We start from the raw sequence: 19,598 nt of genomic DNA, 5'->3' as shown, positions 1-19,598 counted from the left end.
TAGGTGGAGGCCTCATGGCTGGAATGGATGAAGTCATCTGGAGGTTGGGGATGACAAGGCATGAAGGAAAATGATTGCTGAAAATGGCAGGGCCGCTGGCCAGAGGGAAAGCCCTGGGAATAGGTTTCTGTGGACCCATTGATCATGTGTTGAAAACCCATTTGAATCTCATGATGAATGTAAAAATGTTCTTGGTATACCATTTAATTCAGACCTGCTTGGAGGAAAGTCTCTTGAAATGAGCTGTAGCAAGATTCCCTGGATTTGTTCCTGGACAAGTGAGTTTTGTGGCAGTTGGCCAAGGCTTTGCTGGGGAGTGGGTTGGTACTGTGAAGCCTTTGAAATTGCTCCACCACAAAACAGTTGGCTGTGTCCCATGCAGCAGTCTTGAGTGGAGGCTGGTAGAAGCAGCCTGGGACACATTTCCTGCCCTGTATGTTCACATATGTTGTGCCATGAAGTGGTGAGGATGTGCTGCGATCATGCAGGACAGTCACTGTGCTTCTGTTATCCCCAGTGTTACCATTATCTCTGAACAGCTGCTGGTCTGCCATGTCTGGATGCTTTGATACTGCCATTGTGGTACTATCCGTGTATTGTGTCCACTGGAGTGCTAAAAATCAAGATACTTGTCATCCTCCTAGGAAACCCACCCAGGCATCTTTGTGCAGAGATCTGATGAAGCAGTCTGGCTGTGTGGTACAAACTGATCCTGAACCCCTTAGGCTGATCCTGGCAGCCATGCTTCATGAGCAGCCATTTTCTCTCTCCAGATGTGGGAAGAGGCAGGCTGAGCACTGGTACCAAAGTTCTGGTTTCTCCCCAGTTATGTGGCTTTGAGGACTTCTAAGATATTGCTGTTAGTTCGTGCCCTGCAGCTGAGCCCTGATAACTGTGCTGTCTGAGTCCTGCTCCATGCAAATACTTAGTGTAAATCAATAGGAGGCAGGCATTTTCGGAGCCGGGATCCCTTCATGAGATGCTGGGGGAGGTGTGACAGATGAGGGACTTAAAATACTTCTGTTAATGTACAGCTCTTAACTCTTTGGGCTGTGCTGGAAGACCTGAGATGGTGGTACAAGTCAGCAGGCAATGCCCACCAGGATGTGACCTGGCCAGGCCTGCAACCACTGCAAGACAGTGATGTGTCCTGCTGGGACCTGCTGCTGTTGCATAGATGATACTCCCCTGGTTTCTGATCCTTCAAATGCCAGCCTTATATGCAAAGCTGTAAAGCTTCCCATTAGCAAGAACTTATTGCTGGGAAAGCAGGGCAGAATCTACTTCAGCAGGAGATCCAGAGGCCAGGTAGAAGAAATCAAGCCATGTACCTTGCTTCAGGGTGAATAAAAGCTGGCAGCTCAGTCAGCTTCCTGTCCCTTCAGGGTGTCATTCCAGCTTGGGAGGGTAGCTTGGGCTCAGATTTCATGTGTTGACCTGCTACCTCTGGCAATGAGCCTTCTTACATCAGGGAGAATCATTAATTGATTGTGGTTCTGTGTAGCTGTGGATAAACTGGGAACTCAAAATTGCCTGTGGTGGGTGGAGAAGGTGAAAGGGAGGAGATGATCTTTGAATGGTGCTCAGGAATAATGCTAAGGAAACTCCCTTGTCCTGAGTCTTGCTGCCCATGAAACGTGCCTGGTAGAGGGAGTACTTGTGTTAGAGCTTTCCCTACTGTCGCCTCCCATGCTGGGCAGCCTTCTCCTCCTGTTTTGCTGCTACTTATCTCTCTTTCTGTTCTCCATAGGAAGAAACTAGCCATTTGTTGCTGTGAAGTTGCATGGAAACCACATTGTAAAGAAACCACAAACTGGAATCCTTTTCCAGCTGGAGGCCTGTTTCCCAGTGTACCCATTTGGTCTGGGATGCACGAGCATTGAAGGAGTGAGAGGACAGAGCAGACGTCTTACAGCCTGCTCCTTGGGACCGCAGCCCTCCTGCCAGGGTGTGCCACCTCTGTGGGAGCATTCCTTGGCCTTTGCAGGCACTCGGGCTGCTGCTGTGCACTGAAGCTGTAATGCTGGGAATGTAGCAGTATGGAGATCAATCTAGTTGGGTCTATTTAATACAAAATTGCTCAACCACCCACTGTTTAGTAACTGGTGTAACTGTTTTCTTCCAAATTTTTTTAATATGCAAAAACCATTTAATTTTCTATGCAGTTCAGAAACATCTCCCCTTTGCAGTTGCCAGGTAGGAGATCCATGCAGGAGAACCAAACCAAGTGGTTCACAGTACTTTTGATTTTGCTGTCGCTGTTTTTTAAGGATGCACCCTGGGATCCTTATACACTGTCCCTTTGCTGAGCTCCTGCCTCAGACCCCACTTAATATCCCTGAGCCCCAGGAATGAGTGTCCTGTGTTTTTAAAAGATCAGTCATTTTTCATGAATCAAGCCACAAGGAAAGAGGGCTTGAATGCAGTGCCCTAACAGCAGATACATGAGTTCAGAGTATGTATTATGTTCCTGTTCTCATCCCTGCTTGGAGACATACCAAACTGTTAGAATGACTAAGGCCTCTCTGGAGCACTCTGCAGCCTTTACTGAAGATGTATTATAAAGAGGTCAGAAAGAACTGGGGCATCAGCCATCTCCCTGTGGAGCTGACAATGAATTTAACTCCTTTGGAATAGGAGGAGAATCTCTTGGCAATCTCCTAGATGCCTACTTCATTCAAGACGATTGTACTGGTTTTACTTACTGGTTTGCAGACCCCTTGCTTGACTGGTTTTTGATTTCCTGCTGAAACTGGTTCAGACAGGTTTGGAAGCAGAGCTAGCGAGCTGCTTTGCACTCCAGGACTTTCAGCAGCTGGAAGATGTCCTGGAGTACCTTGTGTTACTCTCCAAAGCAAAACCTGGGATTCAAACCTGCATCCATCCAAGTGAAACTCCCAGGACAGCAGCTTTGCCGTCTTCTGTGTTTGTGAGGAATCGCATGTCTCTAAGCAGCATACAAATATGTAGAGGTGAGTGAGAGTGAGCGCAAAGGGTAATGCTGCACATCTAGGTAATTTTAGGGCTTACAAGAGTACTTGGAGACTTCTGGCAACTGCAGAGGATCCTGCGTGATTGGGACACCTCTGTTTTAACTGTGCTGTAAGCAAAATAGTCAGAAGTAAAATTGTTGTTAGTCTGCCACAAGGCCAGGTTGCCTTTGACTAGTCTCCTTTCATGGCAGTGCTGTTCTTTATGCATTGTCTTTCCTCTGAGCTTGGGGGATTTAGCTTTAAAAAGTTAAATTGAAATAGAGCCTAGTTTGGGATTTACCCTGCCTTATGGTATTTTAGATCAGATGGAAGAGACTGGGGGTTGCAGAAGCATGGGTCATCTCCCTTGCAGCATCCCCCATGCCACAGTTTCATGGTGGTTGTATAACTCAGTAGTGTATTTGGGTGCTGCTTTCCCAGGAACTCAAGATGTGCTTGGCTGGGCTGTAGCACTGGAATTTACGTGGGGTCTCTGTTCTCTTCCCCATTGTACCTCTGAGTCAGTTAAAGTTTGTCAAAGCAGTTGTGGCTCATCACTGTGAGGAGTTAGATTCTCTTGTGTCAAAGGGAACTGCAAATGTTACTTAGGGCACTCACTAAGTGAGGTGAAAATCCGTTGACTCACTTCTGCAGAGACAGGTCCCAGAGCTCTGTTCCTCTTGTGCCCTTTGGATGGGATCTTGGGCTGGTGTCCTTGGAACAGCTGTGCTGGGAGGTGGAAATGCTGCACTGCAGTAAACACAAGAAGAGGCAAGCAAGTGGGCCTCAGTGTAGCACTCATCACATGCCTCATGGCTCAGTTCATGGACTGTAATTGCAGGTATTCATATAATCTACATCACTGGACAGGACGCTGTGCACACATGCATGCCCAGACATACATGCACCACACCCACACTTGCCCACACATCCTCACCAAAATGACTGAAAATAAAAGTGATCTCAATCTCCAGGAGAGTCTTGGCTGTGTGATTTGTTTTTCTTCTTGCAGCACCTCCTTGGGCTCTAGCTCTGGAAGGGTCTGCACATAGTTGTAGACCTGGGCTGTAGCAAATCTCTCATGAAGAGATTTGTCATTGAGTGAATCTGAGCATGGAGCCCCTTATTTAATATCTCTGTATCACTGCCCACTCTAGCAAGGCAGGTGATTTCTGGGGAACAGCTTTTTTCCCTACTACTTTTTAAGGTATTTTATGAGTTTGTGAGGTCAGCTCCGTAGTTCTCACTGGTACCATGATGTTCGCATTTGTGGAAGTCTTGGTTCCATGCTGGTGTTCAGAGCACGTTTTGGAGGCAGCATAGTGTGCTCTGCTGCTTGGCAACAGGGGCATTTGTGGCAGCACCGGGAAGGTGAATTAAAAATGGGAGCAAATCCCACTGCTGCAGCTTAACCCCCTCTGGCAACTAAGCATCATTACAGCTGTTGACTCACCACCACCTCCTGCTGGGAAGGAAAATAGGAAAAAAAAGTAAAACCCATGGGTTAAAAGCAGTTTAATAATGGAGCCAAAGTAAATCTAATAATACTAATGATAGTTCCAATAAAAGAGAGAGGAATAAAACCCAAGAAAAACAAGTGATGCACAATACAGTTACTTACCATTCACTGACTGATGCCCAGCCCCTCCATTTATATACTGTGTTCCATGGTATGGAATATCCCTTTGGCCAGTTCAGGTCAGCTGTCCTGTGCTTCCTGCCAGCTTGTGTACCTTCTCACTGGCAGAGCACAAGAAACTGAAAGGCCTTGATTTAGAGTAAGCAACAACTAATTCATCACTCTGTTATGCACAGTATTCTCATACGAAATCCAAAAAGCACAGCACTGCAGCAGCCTCTAAGAAAGCTAACTCTCTCAGCCAAAACTGGGATGTGCATGTAGCTCCAAGTACTCATGTATGGTCTCACTTCTGTCATCACTCAATGTGGAGAAGATGAGACGGATCTCTGTGGCACACCCACCGAAGATCACATGCTACACAGCAGGTCTAGGGAAGGAGATGCTGGTGTGCCAGAGTGAGAAGGGAGGCCCAATTGAAGGTGGGCGCTGGGGCCCCAGCCACAACAGGGCAGAGAGGAGATGCTGGGCTGTTTAGTGGCTGGCCCATGTGGAGGTATTGGCACGGTTGCATTAGTTGGGTGCCAGTACACATCGGCCTCCATCAATGAGGGATACTGGACTGCATTTCAGGACTGTGGGAAGCACCAGTGGAAAATAGAGCTTTACACATCTCATGCCACCCACGTTGCCCTGCTTGCTGACTTCAAATTAAGGGATATGGGGAACAGCAGGCACAGTAAATCCCGTCAGGAAGGGGCTGGGGGTCAATTGCATCTTTCTGATGTCTGTGACCTGGTACCCAACACACCACGGGTGTCCCAGGTCCGTGTTTCACGCACTCTGTGCAAAGTCAGTGCCATGAGAAGGCGGACAGAGGCATAAATGAGGTGTGTGCCCAGTGTGCGTTTCCTGTAACACGGAGAGAGCTTCCAGAGAGCTGCCGTGACCCCAAACCCCGGGGGGACTGCTGGGTAGAAGCCCAGGAGGGCTGAGGCAGGTGCAGGAGGCAGCAGTGCTGCTGCAGAGGGGCAAGGCCGACGGCTGGCGGGACAGCTGGGGGTGAGGCGGCCCGGGCACGCGTGGCACATACCCACCACAGTGTTAGATGCCAAAGGGTAACGCCGGGAGACGCAGCCGCAGCTGCATAGGTCTCGAGGAGCCGCGCGAGAGCGGCGGCGGTGGCAGGGCTGTTGCTGCTCCTCCCAGGGGCAGGCTCCGCGCTCTCCCGCCCCGACGGGCCGCCGTCTTCTCCACCGGTTCTCGCCGCCGCCATGGAGGAGCAGAAAGAGAACCTCCCGCAGGCCGCCCGGGATGAGGCGGCGGCTGTTCCCGCAGCCTGCCCGCCGGTGAGTGCGCGGGACGGTAGGGGCTGGTCGGTGCTGGCCCGAGGAGGCGGCCCCTAGCCCGCTCGCCCAGGACGGCCCGGCTGCCCGTCAGCCTCGGGCCTGGGCCCGCCCGGCCCTGCCCCGGGGCCCCGCGGCTCGCCGTCCCGAGGGGCGCCGCTGGTGCCCCGAACCGGGCCGAGGCCGCGCCGTGGGCGCCCCATGAAGGCCGCGAGCAGCGGTAGGAAGCCGAAGTGCACGTAGTTTTTCTTCTTGTTTATTGCTTTGTTTATCTTGGACGTATTGTGCACCGGCCCGCGTGTCCCACTCAGTGTGGATTCTGTTTAATTCAATCGTGGAAAGAAATCTCGCTGCTCGTGAAGGCTTTGCCAATTTGCACCAGAGAACTCTTCTTCTTGAGATTAGGTTGTGTATTCAGGTTTTGTCTCTTAAGAACTGCTCAAGACACGTGCATTAGTGTCGCTTTATTCTGTTTGTTGCTGTTCAGGAAAACAGTGCTTCAGAGCAGGCTTCAGTATTGACTCTTTTACCTATCTATAAGTTCATTCTGTTTGATCACAAGTATAACAGTGTAACGTTTACTGCGTTCTGGTGCCAAGATGAACTGTGAAATGCTCAAACATCTTGTTTTGACCTTCTTAAATGACTTCCTGATTTCTCTTTCTTCTAGGGTAGGCAGCATTATAGGATCAGTGATCAAGAAACTAATGGCAGAACCTCAGCTGCCAGTTCAAACGACTTCAGTGATCCAATTTACAAAGAAATTGCTATAACCAATGGTTATATCAACAGAATGACCAGAGAAGAGCTCAGAAGTAAACTCGCAGAGTTCAAGCTTGAAACCAGGTTATTTGTAAACATATTGATTTATCTTTGAGAGCAGTAGAGTCATGAGGGATGATTATTTTAAAGTTTAAAAACTCAGCACAAAGTGAAAAGTAGACACAGCACCAGACACCAATTGTTTTATGGGCAATTTTGTTGCCACTTTTTTATAGGATTAATGCATACTGCTAAATGCAACTGCCAGTTGCAACTGTCTCAACTGGCAACCCAGAGAAATGAAAGGTACTGTAAGGTACTTCTCATCACTTTTTGGTCAAGAGGGAGAGAAGAACTGCAGTGGTTCTCAGGTGGTGCTGCAGACCATCATATAGCAACTTGCTTCAGAACATCCATATTTTTATTTACTGTACCAGTACAGATCTGATACTTGCTACAAACTCTGGTGATGGGGCTGGGGATTTAATCAATGCAGAGGACAAGTACCTTTAGATGGAGAGTTTGCTACTCTGAATGCATGTGCTAGAAAAATGTGAAAAAAACCGAATGCATTATAAGCTGGATTTGTGCTCACTGGGGCAGAAGCAAAGGAGTATAGTGTAATTTAATTTCTGCTGTACTGGAAATGACCTGCAAGACAAATAATTCTGTGGCCAGGCAAACTTGAGATATTGTGAAGAAGGTCAGCTGAGAAAAATAAAGTGTGTTGTTTCTGTAGGCGGCAGGAATGAGTAAGTAGTGGTGGGGAGTTGATTGGTTAAATTAATTTCAGCCAAAAAAATCTTATTACTTGAGAAAATTTTTAGTAAAATGCATTAGATTTCTGTAGCTGTTTAACTGTTGCTCTGATTTAAAAATTGAAAACAGAATTCAAATAGTTTATTATATGTTTGTGGCTTTCTGTTAGATTATAAGTTATATGAGTTTTTAAATTTATTTGTAAATGCTGAAAGCTTAAAATTTCTATTTTACCCAAGCTAGGCTTTTTTTGTCAATATATTCAAGTAAGTCAAGTCAGAATATGTCATATCTGTAAACAAATAATGCATCAGTCCTAATGGAGAGAATTGAGCAGATTATCACACACCATCCTTTCCTTTGAGGTTATTGTGATAGTCAATTGTTTCCTATTTTCAACTTTTTTATAAGTTTAGTGAAGAAAGAGGTAATTTCCCCCTCCATCATCTCCCATACTGTCTCAACTTTTAATGAACTGGTCATTGAATTAAACTATATCCATAAACCAGAGTGAAGAAGAGTTATCTCTGCACAAACAGCTGATATTCTCAAATGCATGTTTAGTCTTTTGATTTCAGTTCTTTGTGGATCAGTAGGCTGCTTTTCTAATATTACCACTTGCTACATGTACCTCTTACAGCTTCTGTGATTTCATTTGCAGTGAATAATTTTGAAAATAAGTTCCTTGAAAGGGTAAAGTATCCTCATTTATTCAGCTCTGGTTTGGTACATGGTAGTTCTGGCATATGCACTCATATAATGTTTGTATTAAAAGAACACAGTAACTTTAATCATTTGCCATGTGACTTTATTTATAGCCACAAACCTCCTGAAATGCAGGGTCTTGACCAGGAGGTTTTTCTTGCAACTGAAATCTCAAATACTTTATTTTATTTTATTTATTCAAGCTGAATTTTTAATTTAAATTGAGAAAAATGTAAAATCTTGACATTTAAGATGGATTCTGTGTTATCTATGCCACTGATGCAGAAAGGCCTCAGGCATGAACACTTCAGATAGAGAGCACAGAGGAATACAGGTTAACCAATACTTCTTCCAGGGGCAGAGGTAAACCAGGAGTAATCTACAAAGACTTGAGCTTTGGAAGGGCATTGGATACCAAGTCTTGATGAAGTAGATGTTACTGCAGAGTGTCTCTGTGCCATGCTTCCCAGTCTATCCCTAGTATTGTGTTGTGTCACAACCTCTGCATTATCCCAGAAAATGGGATATAATGTAGTGTAAATAATGGGGATGATGCTCCTCTCTGATAAAGTGGAATTTAGACTTCACAAGTGCTGGTGTTCAAAATGAGGTTAATAAGTGGTGGACTCTAAAATGTTAAATGTAGCTTCAGTTCTACAACAAGGAAATAATTAAACAAGTGTTCCATCTTTGTAATTTTCCGTATTTCTTCAGAGGAGTGAAAGATGTATTGAAAAAGAGATTGAAAAACTATTACAAGAAACAGAAGCTGATGCAGAAGGAATACATCAATGGAGACAGCTGCTATGACTACATATGTGTTGTTGACTTCGAAGCAACATGTGAAGAAGGAAACCCACCTGAATTTGTACATGAAATAATTGAATTTCCTGTTGTGTTAGTAAATACGCATACCCTGGAAATAGTAAGTGATCTAATGGCTGTGTTGGTATGATGTTCTTTGAAGTAACTTGTTTGCATCAGCATGGCTAGATTAGTTTTTAAGCAGATGTTGAACTTCATTAAAAATAGCGTACTTTTTTTGTAAGGGCTTATCTTCAGTGCCTCTTAAGTACAAACAAAACTTTCTATTCTGAAAGCATTTACCAAATGATCATCCAAGTATATCATTGTCCTGCTGTCAGCTCCTTCTACTGATAAGAATTTCCCAGTTGTCTGTGTATGTTCCCACCTGCTCTTTCTTTCTCTGCATTAAAGGCTGCAAATTATTTCTAGGACTCAAGGGATTAATCATAATCAAAAATGATGAATTTCTGTGATCCTGTTTGAGGCAATCTGGAAGACACTAATGCAGAGGTCTAGAAAGTGAGGTTGAAAGAGAATTCCACTTCTTGTCATGCTCAGCAGTTTCTACATTGTACCCAACAGACTGACAGCTGTATAACCTGATTTTTAACATACTTAGCAGGCATGGATAGCCTCAAGTGCTCTGTTCCAGTACAGCTTTCTTTTAGGATAAACTACCCACTGCTTAACTGAAATTGAGTGATACAGTGAAACAGAGGATGTGCACACACCTCTGACTAATGGTTCATTTATGAAGAACTCTTAATGGGAAGAGGATTTCCAGTAATCATTGTGATGCTACAGTAAAGTATAACTGCATGTATGACTTAACAGCAGAAAAAGGATTGTGCAGATCACCAGGTTTGTTTTTATTGCTCTTAGAGTGTTGTTTTTGTCTACCCAAAAGGTTTTGTATAACAGCAGGGATATAGGGCTTTCTTTTTTTCATTAAACTTGCCTTCAGTCTTCTCTTGTATTGGTCAGTTTCCCAGAGTGAAATTTTGTTTGTCTCTGGCTGGCTGGCTGGCATCCAGAGGTATAGGACTTCCCTGAAGCTTCTGAGGTGTGCAGCTGGTTGCTTTCCTTGAATTGCAGATGAACTTTAGAGATACCACCTAAAAAACCATAAGGTTTTGCTCATGCCTCTCACTTCTTTTTTCCTTACTCTCACTCTTCTTTTCCAAAATCCACTGCTTTTTTGCAGTTGTTTTTCCCTCCTAAATCCACATTTTCACTCTTTGGTGCCTACTGGCTAAGAGGAAGGCCATGTTCTGGTTGGAAAGCTATATGTACTTTTAGGAATCTGATGGTAGCTAATCAAGAGGCTCACACTGGCTCAGGAGGTGCACACTCCTTTTTGCCTGCAGCAGGGCAAGTAGCTGCTGTTGTGTTTGGGCTGCAGGTGAGCCAGAGAAATTGCCTTGCAGGCTGCATAGTGTGCTGCAGCTGAGCAATTAATTCTACTGTTACAGGAGGACACCTTTCAGCAATACGTGAAGCCAGAGATTAATCCCAAGCTTTCAGACTTCTGCATCAGTCTGACAGGAATAACCCAGGTAATTTGCACTTTTGTTTCTTCAGGAAGAAATAGGAAAAAAGGGATGTGGTGTTGATGTTTTCAGACTGGTAATCTTAAATGGTAATCTTTCATGGTTATTTTTCTATAAGGCCTATTCTCTTAATCCTTGTTTTTTCCCTCTCCAAATTATCACAGATCTGATTTCACTAAATTGGTCATTTTGTGGGGAAAAGTACTCTCTTTTTAATTCATGTGGAGAAATTTAATCTTTAGTAGAGCAAAGTTACAAATTGCATCAGTTCCTCTCCTAAGATTTTTATTCTGAAGAGTATATATAGAGTTTTTGGATGGCAATGGCTTGTGATAAGTGATTTAAGAACGAGCCTGGGAAATAACCTCAGAGGTAAAAAACCTCAAAGGTTTTAATCCAAGTTCAACTGAATAACCTCATTACCTTTACAGAAGCTATTAGAAGGTTGGCTCTTGTAGTGGTGCTTTTGTGGTGCTATTTTTTCAGTTTAGAAAACCCTGTCCTGTCATCTGTTAATGTGTAATCTGGTTTTGTAAAGATTTTGATGAGGCCAACTTTTTAATTGCCCGTATACCAATACAGTTTATAAGCTTAATGCTGAGGGATGTTTTTTAATGAAAAAATGTTCCTCACTTTATTGGTTTTGGGGGTTTTTAATTTTTTTTGTTTGTTTTGGTTTGTTTTGTTTTTTTGTTTTGGTGGTGTTTTTTTTGTTTTGTTTTCTTAGGACATTGTTGATAAAGCTGATATTTTTCCTCAAGTTCTGCAGAATGTCATAGAGTGGATGAGACAACGAGAACTGGGAACAAAGTATAGCTATTCCATGTTGACCGATGGGTATGTCCTTATGCACCCTTCAGCACAATCTAAAACTGCAAAACCATGTTTAATATTTGTGAGAGCATTGCTAAAGATGGATCAGGACACTGTCATTTTGCTGGTTTTATTTTAATTGAAGCTTTTGGTAAAGTTAGTTAAGCTAAACTGAACTATTCAAAATGAAGTTTAAATCCATCAGATGGCGCCATTTCTTTCCTGGTGGTCTGTATGCAACAGCATGATGCTGAAGACTTTATCCTTCATTGTTGCTGTAATTCTTCATTTATATCTAGCACATAATACCTGAAAGTAACACTCTGTAATTTTTAATTTTTAACCTGTAGTTACATTGCTATCTTTGGAAGTATCAGTGAATTTGAAAAATGAAAATGCCAAAGCAAAGCTGATGCAGGACTAGTTGTATTACTGGTGTTAAAAGTCTCTGGAATTCCCCACCAGTGAAATTTCTCAGTGAAACTCCTTTAGGAAAATAGGTGCATTGAAATCTCTGTTGTGTAGTTGAGATTGCATAGACAGCTAGAGGAGATGGGGTAAAAAAAACAACTTTACTTTACCTTGCAGCTTACAAACTTTATGGAGTGGCTCTCTTCAGGAAGGTGGGCCATTAATAAATAGGTTTATAATTTCTTCACATTTTCATAGAGATCTGGTTTCTCATAAAACTATGTGCAGTCTAGTTTCAGTAGCCTACCTGAAGTAGAAATATAAATGCATACCCAAATAATCAGGAAGATTTAAGGTGTCTCTTGCTTCACCGAGGGCTGTGTAAGCATCTAATTTATTGGCAGTTTTTGGTGTCGATGTCGTAGGTGGAGTAGTTGGTGTGCTCTTTTTTGTCTTAACTGTTGTGGACCTGAAATCATCCTGGTGTAAGTTTTCCTCCTGACATTTTTTTCTCCATGGTTAACAAATTCATATTAAAAAAATCTTTTTCATTGCTATAGGAAGCGAGCTTTTCCTAAACTGTTTTCCTTCTACTGATCCCCAGAGACAAGACAGCTGTTCTACAACTGGGCAATGTGTAGAACACAGGATTATATATGACTAATGTTTTCCTCTTTTGACTTTCTAAGATCTTGGGATATGAGTAAATTTTTGAACACCCAGTGCCGTATTAGCCGTATCAAATACCCTTCTTTTGCCAAAAAGTGGATCAATATTCGCAAATCATATGGGAACTTCTACAAGGTTTGTACAAATTGCTGTGTATCTTACAGGAAAATTTGCTTTAAAAATCTAGAATGTCCTGTTGTGCTTGTCATCTTTACTTGTGTAGTATAAAATTATAGTACTTAAACTAGTTGCCTGGTGCCTGATTTTCAAATGGTTTTCATGTGCAGATCTCACTTCACTAATTGAAGATAATATAATCTACTGCATTTTGATTTTAATCTTGTTTTTTAAGAGTCAGGTTGTGCTCTTTGAAGGATTGTCTAAAAATGTTATACCAGTCCTCTTAGATCGAGTGTATCTTGAAGCAGTTCAGCTGAAAAGACTGTCTTGATTTTTCAATTTTTTTTCCTGTTTTCATTCAATACACTACAAAACTAATTTTCACCACTACCCTCATATAATCTTGACTTTTGACAGTGTAATAGGGACAGAGAAAGATGAGGATGAGGATCTCCAGTTGAATCAAATTGTCAAGAGAAAAGTAATACTGAGTTCAGTGCTGGACCTTATTGCTGCTTTCTGTCAGACTACCATAAAATGAGTTATTGGAGATTATAGCAAATTCCTAATCAGCCTACACTAAAATACTTTTTTTGAAAGGGGTTTCAGCCTAGCTAATGGTCTTCTTTTGAAGAGCTTTTTCATACTAAATATAACTTCTAGATAAAAGAGAGCTAGATGTTTAATAAGGAAAGAGCTTTACTTTGTGCTGGGCAAATATAACAGGGCTGCAGTAGGTGTTGCTGATCAGATCCCGTGAAAGTTCAAGGCATTCAGGAGCTTGATGTCAGTGAGAATCAGGAGCCTGGTGCTTCTTTAATCCCTTAGAATTTAAAAGGAAACTTGCATTAAACTTGGATTCCTTCTGCAGTGCCACTGTGGATGGTAATTTGTTTTTTATAAATATGGTAAAACTTACCTAGGTCATGGCTTCCACCCTTGCCAGCACCAGTGCATCATGAACTGGTGCTGTTAAGAGGCTCCTGACATGATTCCAGGCCTAGACAAACCCATGTTGACTCTGTCTCCTATATAAAAACGAGTGTCTGTCTCACCAAGGTGCTTTGAAGTTAGATGACTAGCGATCTGACAGAAGGCAACATGAAACTAGTATGTGACAAGTAGGCTTAAAATCTTCAAGTGTTTCTACTGCCCCATGTTAGATTAAAAAGACTTGGTACCGAACCTAATTCTTGAATGTTACTTTCTCCATCAGGTTCCTAGGAACCAGACCAAGCTGACAATCATGCTTGAAAATCTGGGCATGAATTATGATGGGAGACCTCACAGTGGACTTGATGACTCTAAAAACATTGCAAGGATAGCTATAAGGATGCTGCAGGATGGCTGTGACCTGCGGGTGAATGAGAGAATTCATGGTGGACAGCTGATAACAGTTTCCTCCTCAGTCCCCTTAGAGGGAGCCCCTGCTCCACAGATGCCCCGCTACAGAAACTAGAAGTTCATGGTTCTGTCTCAAGCGCTGCCCTCAGATACCCGGTAAAGACTCCAAAGTTTATTAAATGGCCACTTCTGCCAGCATGTCTGCCATGTAGAATCCTAAAGCACCTTAACTAATCATCTCTGTTGAAATGAAGAGGAGCATGGAAGCCGTTTGTTCTTTGAAGCCTCTTACAGTAATGTCTTTTTTTACTGATGACTTCTCTTGTTTCCAACTTTGCTAGCAGTGAAGTTGGTATCTGGAATCCAGACAAAGTGTTAAGCTTTTAAGAATGTGTAATTTGAACACCTACTAAGAGGGATTTGGCCTGGGTGCTGCTGTTCTGCCCCAGCCTGGGGCAGTGTTTGTTTGCTGTGATGTACTCCAGTGATATCTGCTTATTCTTTGCACACCAATAAGCCATTCCTGGAAGAACTGAAAGAGCAGTGGTTGGACTAGCCCTTCCTGATAAGGCACTCTGCTAAGGGTTCCATTTGGGTTTTTTTTGTTTTTTTTTAAAAAATCTAGGAGAAGTGGATGCGCATTCATCAGTTCTAAAGCAGTAGAGGAGTACTCTGTTGTTTTGGGTTTTTCTTTAAGGGGATATGTTTGTCTCCTTCCCCATCAAATGAAAGAGCTGGGTGTTGAATAAAGATTTCATTAATGTAGTATGGTGGTATTTTTCTAACGTGTTTCAAAAGAGAAGGTTCTTCAGATTTTCACTTTAAGGATCCCATCTCCTGTTCCTGCATACCTGCCTTAATTTAATGTTTTTAGACACCATCAGCCATTTGGTCTTAAAAATGAGTGAAGTAAAAGTAAGTTCAAAACGTGCCAGGTTGTCAAAATTTCATGCTCTGTGATTATTACATAAAATAAAATAGGAATCTCCTCAATCATGGCTAAAGACATATTAAGCTATTTTTGGTATCTTCTTGTGCCTTTGACACCATGAAGCTATGCCTTTATTAGAAAATCTAACATTGGAATATTAATGTAATTTTATTTTTAAAGGGCATAGCTAATTACTAGCAACTTCTGCTTTCTCCCCAGGCCTCAGATAAGATGATATTCAAAAGAGGCTGAAGTATTAATTTGCTTTGTCTCCATGGGTTGTTATAAAGTGCACCATTAATGTGATCAGCTTTGCATTAGAAGGGCTTGTTCTGAAAAGTGGAATAATGTATTTTGGTTGCTCTTATTTAAAAAAAAATAAATATCTTTGCTATCCCTGTATTACAGTTTACCCTTTCTACCACCTACATTCAGGACACAAAACCACCATTAATAATTAATAAACTTCGTTAAGAACACAGACTGCTTAACTAATCAAACTCTTCCCAGCCCTGCTTTACTCTTCTGACTGTTGAACCTCCTCAGTGGAACTGCAACAACTTCCATTTTAAATTCATGCAGGAGGGAAAAGTATTAGTAAATTCTCACATGATTGTTGCTTCACATGATTTCTTTCTTGAGTCACAGATTTGGACACTCATAAGAGCTTCAGAATGATGGATTTTTAGGATTTTGTTTTGTTTGTTTTTTTCCCCTGAAAGCAGATAATTGTTCTCTTGTAGAGTTTTGTTGAACTTTACACTTGTTTTTTTCTTTTGTAGCCATACATGATGCATTTTTGCTAGGTAAAACACAAATCTCTGATATGCTTTCTCCTAATTTCTCCATTTATCTGTCAGCCCATATTTTGTACAAATTCTTATCAGTATGTTTTTCAGTGTAGTGACTGTAGTATCCTCTTTTCCTGAAGTATCGTGGTAATTTACTTTTTTTGTGTCTGAGTTACTGTTGTGCAAGTTTCTGTGATGCAATTAAGTCTAGTTCAGCAGATCTCCCCTGGGCATGGTGGCAGCCAGAGACTTTATCACTAGTCTTTACATGCAGGTCTGGAACCAGGCTTACAGTCCAATAAGAAACTTTTACTTGTTACAGATTATACTAGAGGTTGCATAAGAGCTGTTGTGATTGTACATCATTTATTTTAAGTACAGAGTTTATTTTTGCTAAGTAACTTCAAAAATATGTTTTGAGGTAAGGGTTAAATCATTACAGTTTTCTGTATACTGCTTGAGTAGGCTGGGATGTTTTTTACCAGCTGCAGAACTCAGTAGAATCATTCCAGATACTATTTTATCTGTTGGATTAATGTCAAATTGTAAGGTGTATTTTCACAGAATGTTTGATTCTGTGATTTTAAGATGAAGTGGATTTTAACAATTTTTGCTGATTTGTTTGAAATGTAAACAAACTTACTAAAATAATTTCATATTTTTAAATGTCAGGTACTGAATTTGATCCGTAAAACATGAAATTATTTCAACAGTCTTGGGGGTCTTGGCATCAGCTCAACTCATGATTTGTCTTCTCTAGTGGACCAGCAACATTGTCATTGCTGGGTGGCTTAAATCTTAAAAACTAGAAATAGTTCACAACACTCAGTGGTAAGACAGATTTTCCTGGATACTTCATACCACAGAGGAAGTATACACAGGAAAAAAAATGGTTTGGTGATTTTACTAGCAATGCTCATATTCAGCCAAACAGTGTTTTTTCAGGTTGATCTCATTTGTTCATCCAAAGAAGTTTGCTGAGAGCATCTGCTGTAATTAATGTTTTAATTTATTAGAGGAGTCTTCCCACACTGGAAAAATTGATAACGATGTAAAAAATAATCCAATCTCTTTTTTCAAGCAGACATTGATTGCCTTGATGATTGAATAAGAGGCTTTGTTCTGTTGTTCGTTTTTATTTCACATTTCTGGAGCTGTACATGAGCAATACTACTACTACAGACAGCATTTGTGGAACAGCAGCAACTTTAACCAAAGGGATTGCAGACTAGTTTCAATATGAGTACTTTCAAGTAAATTTCTTAATATATATTTATATAAACATGAGAAGGATTCACAGAATCTTGGGGTTATGTTAGGAAAAAAAAGGTTTCTCAGGCAGGTTAAATAGCGATAGCCTGGCTGTCTCAGTGAGGAAATGCCTGAGTAAATGGGAGAGGTCACAACAGTTCATAGCCTCCCATTCACTCCCGTGTGACGTGTGGCTACAGGGGCCACTCACAGCAGGTCAGCTGTCCACAGAATCTGTTTTTGTCTGACAGTAAGGTAATTTAATAATTTAGTTAACAAGTTAGTTGTTTCCATATTTTGTTGGAAATTAACATTGCAGTCAGGAGGGAGCTGTTCTTAGCAGTGGGAATAAGTAAAAACCTCAGTTCACCTTACATTATCATGCCCTTGGAGAGTTCTCAGTATTTTCCTGCAGCCCTTGACTGCTCTTCAGTCACCTTGAGTGTTTTTTCAGTCCTTTCTCTCACCCTGAACTTCCCTTGCCTGTTTTAATTCCTCATTTTCCCTTTTTCTTCCCCTATTGAAAAGTTGTCTCTTCTGGAGAGAAGTTTGTACCAGTTAAGATCTGTGTATATTCTTTCTAATAACAACCAACAGGCCCTTTATAAAGAAACTGGAAGTCTTACATGTGGAGGGTAGAGGAGACCCAGTTACTGACAGCAGGCTTTTGAAATGGGCTTAATGTACAGAACATCATTCTGCTGCAACCAAGACCATTCCAGCCTCCTTTCAAGGACTTCATGTTTGGCAGCCCTGCAGGGTGGCAGTGACAGCTCACCAGGAAGATTCCCCAGGTGGAGATACATGAGGTATCCAGGTGTGGTCAGTACACCTCTCAACCTACTGCTCTGCATTGTACTGATCTGTGGCCTCAGCTAAAGAGCTATGGTTGGGAGCAGGCTAACACTTCATTCTAGAGCACCTTCCTCCAACAGAAAATGGGGTACTGATCTGCAAGTATGGATGCTGACAAGGCTTTGGAGGTTGAGCAGTTGCTTCTCTCTTGGGTTCCTTCTAGTTCAGTCCTTTCACATTCACATCCTCCAATTCTTTTGCCCTTTTTAATCTGGAAGACTTGGTGTTGTGGGAGGAAAACCTGAAGCAGCTTAAGGGATATGCTCTTTAAACTAAAGGAGTGTGCCTGCTTTGCACTAAAGTGGCCCCACATGGAAGAAAGTATTTTTCAAGTGAGTGACAAGACTCTTTATGGCACAGCTGACCTCTGGGTGTGTTCTGATTAGCGATGAGATTCCATGGCTCAGGCATGTGTCTTCTCTGTGGCCAATCAGTTCAGGAGTGCCCATGGGTAGCACCATGTCCTGCTCCTGTGATCTTAACTTGGTGTGGTCATGATTGCACATCTTAATTGTAAATCTTGTGATGCTGCTTGCAGATATATCATGGTGGGCATTTTTGCCTATTTTCCTGGCTAAATTAGTGCTAATTGTGAGGCTTTGCTGTTTGAAGTGAATGGTAGTAGTGGTCTTGCATTCGTAAAATACTTGCAGGTGATTCTGACCTCCTTTGTTTATGTGTCCTGTTTCAGCAATGTTAGTTTTTAATGGATCTCTATGAGTCAGAGATGTCCCAATAAGCAGGAATTGCTTCATTGTGGTAGTGTACAGATTTGGAATGGCATGCAGGACCTGGGCTGTGAAGTATGACACTCCTTCCCAGAGAGTCCCATGCTGAGCAAAATTTATTTCATATTAATTCCTAGCTTGAATTGGTAAGTAGTTGAATAATTATGCTTTGTGCAACATGAAAATGCTTTATATGTAATTTAGAGGCAGGTGTAGCAGACAGATGTGAGACTCAGTGTGCCCTCCTTTGCTCGCTTGAAAACACTTCTATGTTTGTGATTTATTTCCATTCATGCACATAGGGACTAAGATGACAGAGGACTAAAAGAGAGAAGTGACATTTTATTAGTTGATTTAGGCAGTCTAGTCCAGATATTACCTGTCCATATAGTCTGACTGTCTGATACAGCTGAACTTTGGTAACAGGCTCTTTGGGATGCCAAGCACCGTGTCCAGAGAGGGTGACTAACTGCTACTGTGCTGAGTTTGGCTGTGTTTAAACACAATCTGGGTTACACCACTCTCAACAGTCTGTAAGTCTGTCTGTAAACAGACAGACCTGAAGATAAGGAGAATTTATTTGAGTTGAGAAGCCTGGGAGGGGCACAGCTGAAATGTAAATCAGGCTTCCTGCATGAGAGGGAATTGTGCTGGTGCCTGTAAAGCCTATCTGTTGGTGTGCTGCAGATCTCTGGGAGCCATTTTCTTCAGCTATGCTGAAGCTTTGTTTCTCACCCTGTTAATCTGCAGAATCACGTGGGCATGTTTCTTCTTTGGACCCTTTTCAAAAACTTCACATTTGCTGGTTTTGGAGCCTGACTTCTCTGAAATTTGCTGTTTTACTTCTTGTTCTTGCTTATTTTGCATACATGAAATAGTCGTTCTCTGACCCTGCTTGTACTGATTTTCTAACAAGCCATGTCTGGAAGCAGCTGTACTCTGCTGTAATCCTGTCTGAACTGCTGGCCTCACTGTTATAAACAGTGGTCTTAAGTAAGGTCTTACAGAAACCTTATCAGATCAGGGTCTGCTGTCTTGTGGAGTGTGGTGTTGAGGCTCCTGAATGTTGGCAGTGTTGGAGTGTGTAAAACAGAAACCTCTCTGTGTCCCTCAGAGAGATCATAGAATGCAGGGATTTAATTAAAGCTTTTAGAGAAATTAAAATATATTAAGCCACACAGACATGAAATAGTAGTGTAAACTTT

General features: G+C 42.0%; 1 protein-coding gene across 2 annotated transcripts; it reads left to right on the top strand.

The window, feature by feature from the left end:
* Nucleotides 1–5,800: 5,800 nt before the first annotated feature.
* ERI1 (exoribonuclease 1) lies at nt 5,801–14,602 on the top strand. 2 transcript variants are annotated; one of them, XM_062492917.1, is made up of 7 exons: nt 5,801–5,900; nt 6,568–6,743; nt 8,838–9,048; nt 10,403–10,486; nt 11,208–11,317; nt 12,394–12,508; nt 13,710–14,602. In XM_062492917.1, exons 1-7 carry the CDS (start codon nt 5,826–5,828, stop codon nt 13,950–13,952), a joined length of 1,014 nt encoding a protein of 337 aa, XP_062348901.1. In that variant the 5' UTR covers nt 5,801–5,825; the 3' UTR covers nt 13,953–14,602. The 2 variants fall into 2 exon arrangements, with proteins under 2 accessions (XP_062348901.1, XP_062348902.1); XM_062492918.1 differs by having other exon boundaries at nt 5,856–5,900; nt 6,573–6,743.
* Nucleotides 14,603–19,598: the final 4,996 nt, after the last annotated feature.

The sequence above is a fragment of the Cinclus cinclus genome, chromosome 5, assembly GCF_963662255.1.
Source record: "Cinclus cinclus chromosome 5, bCinCin1.1, whole genome shotgun sequence".
In the NCBI taxonomy this organism is placed as follows: Eukaryota; Metazoa; Chordata; class Aves; order Passeriformes; family Cinclidae; genus Cinclus; species Cinclus cinclus.
Note: the sequence above shows the minus strand (reverse complement) of the source record. Positions and strands in the feature narration are given on the sequence as shown.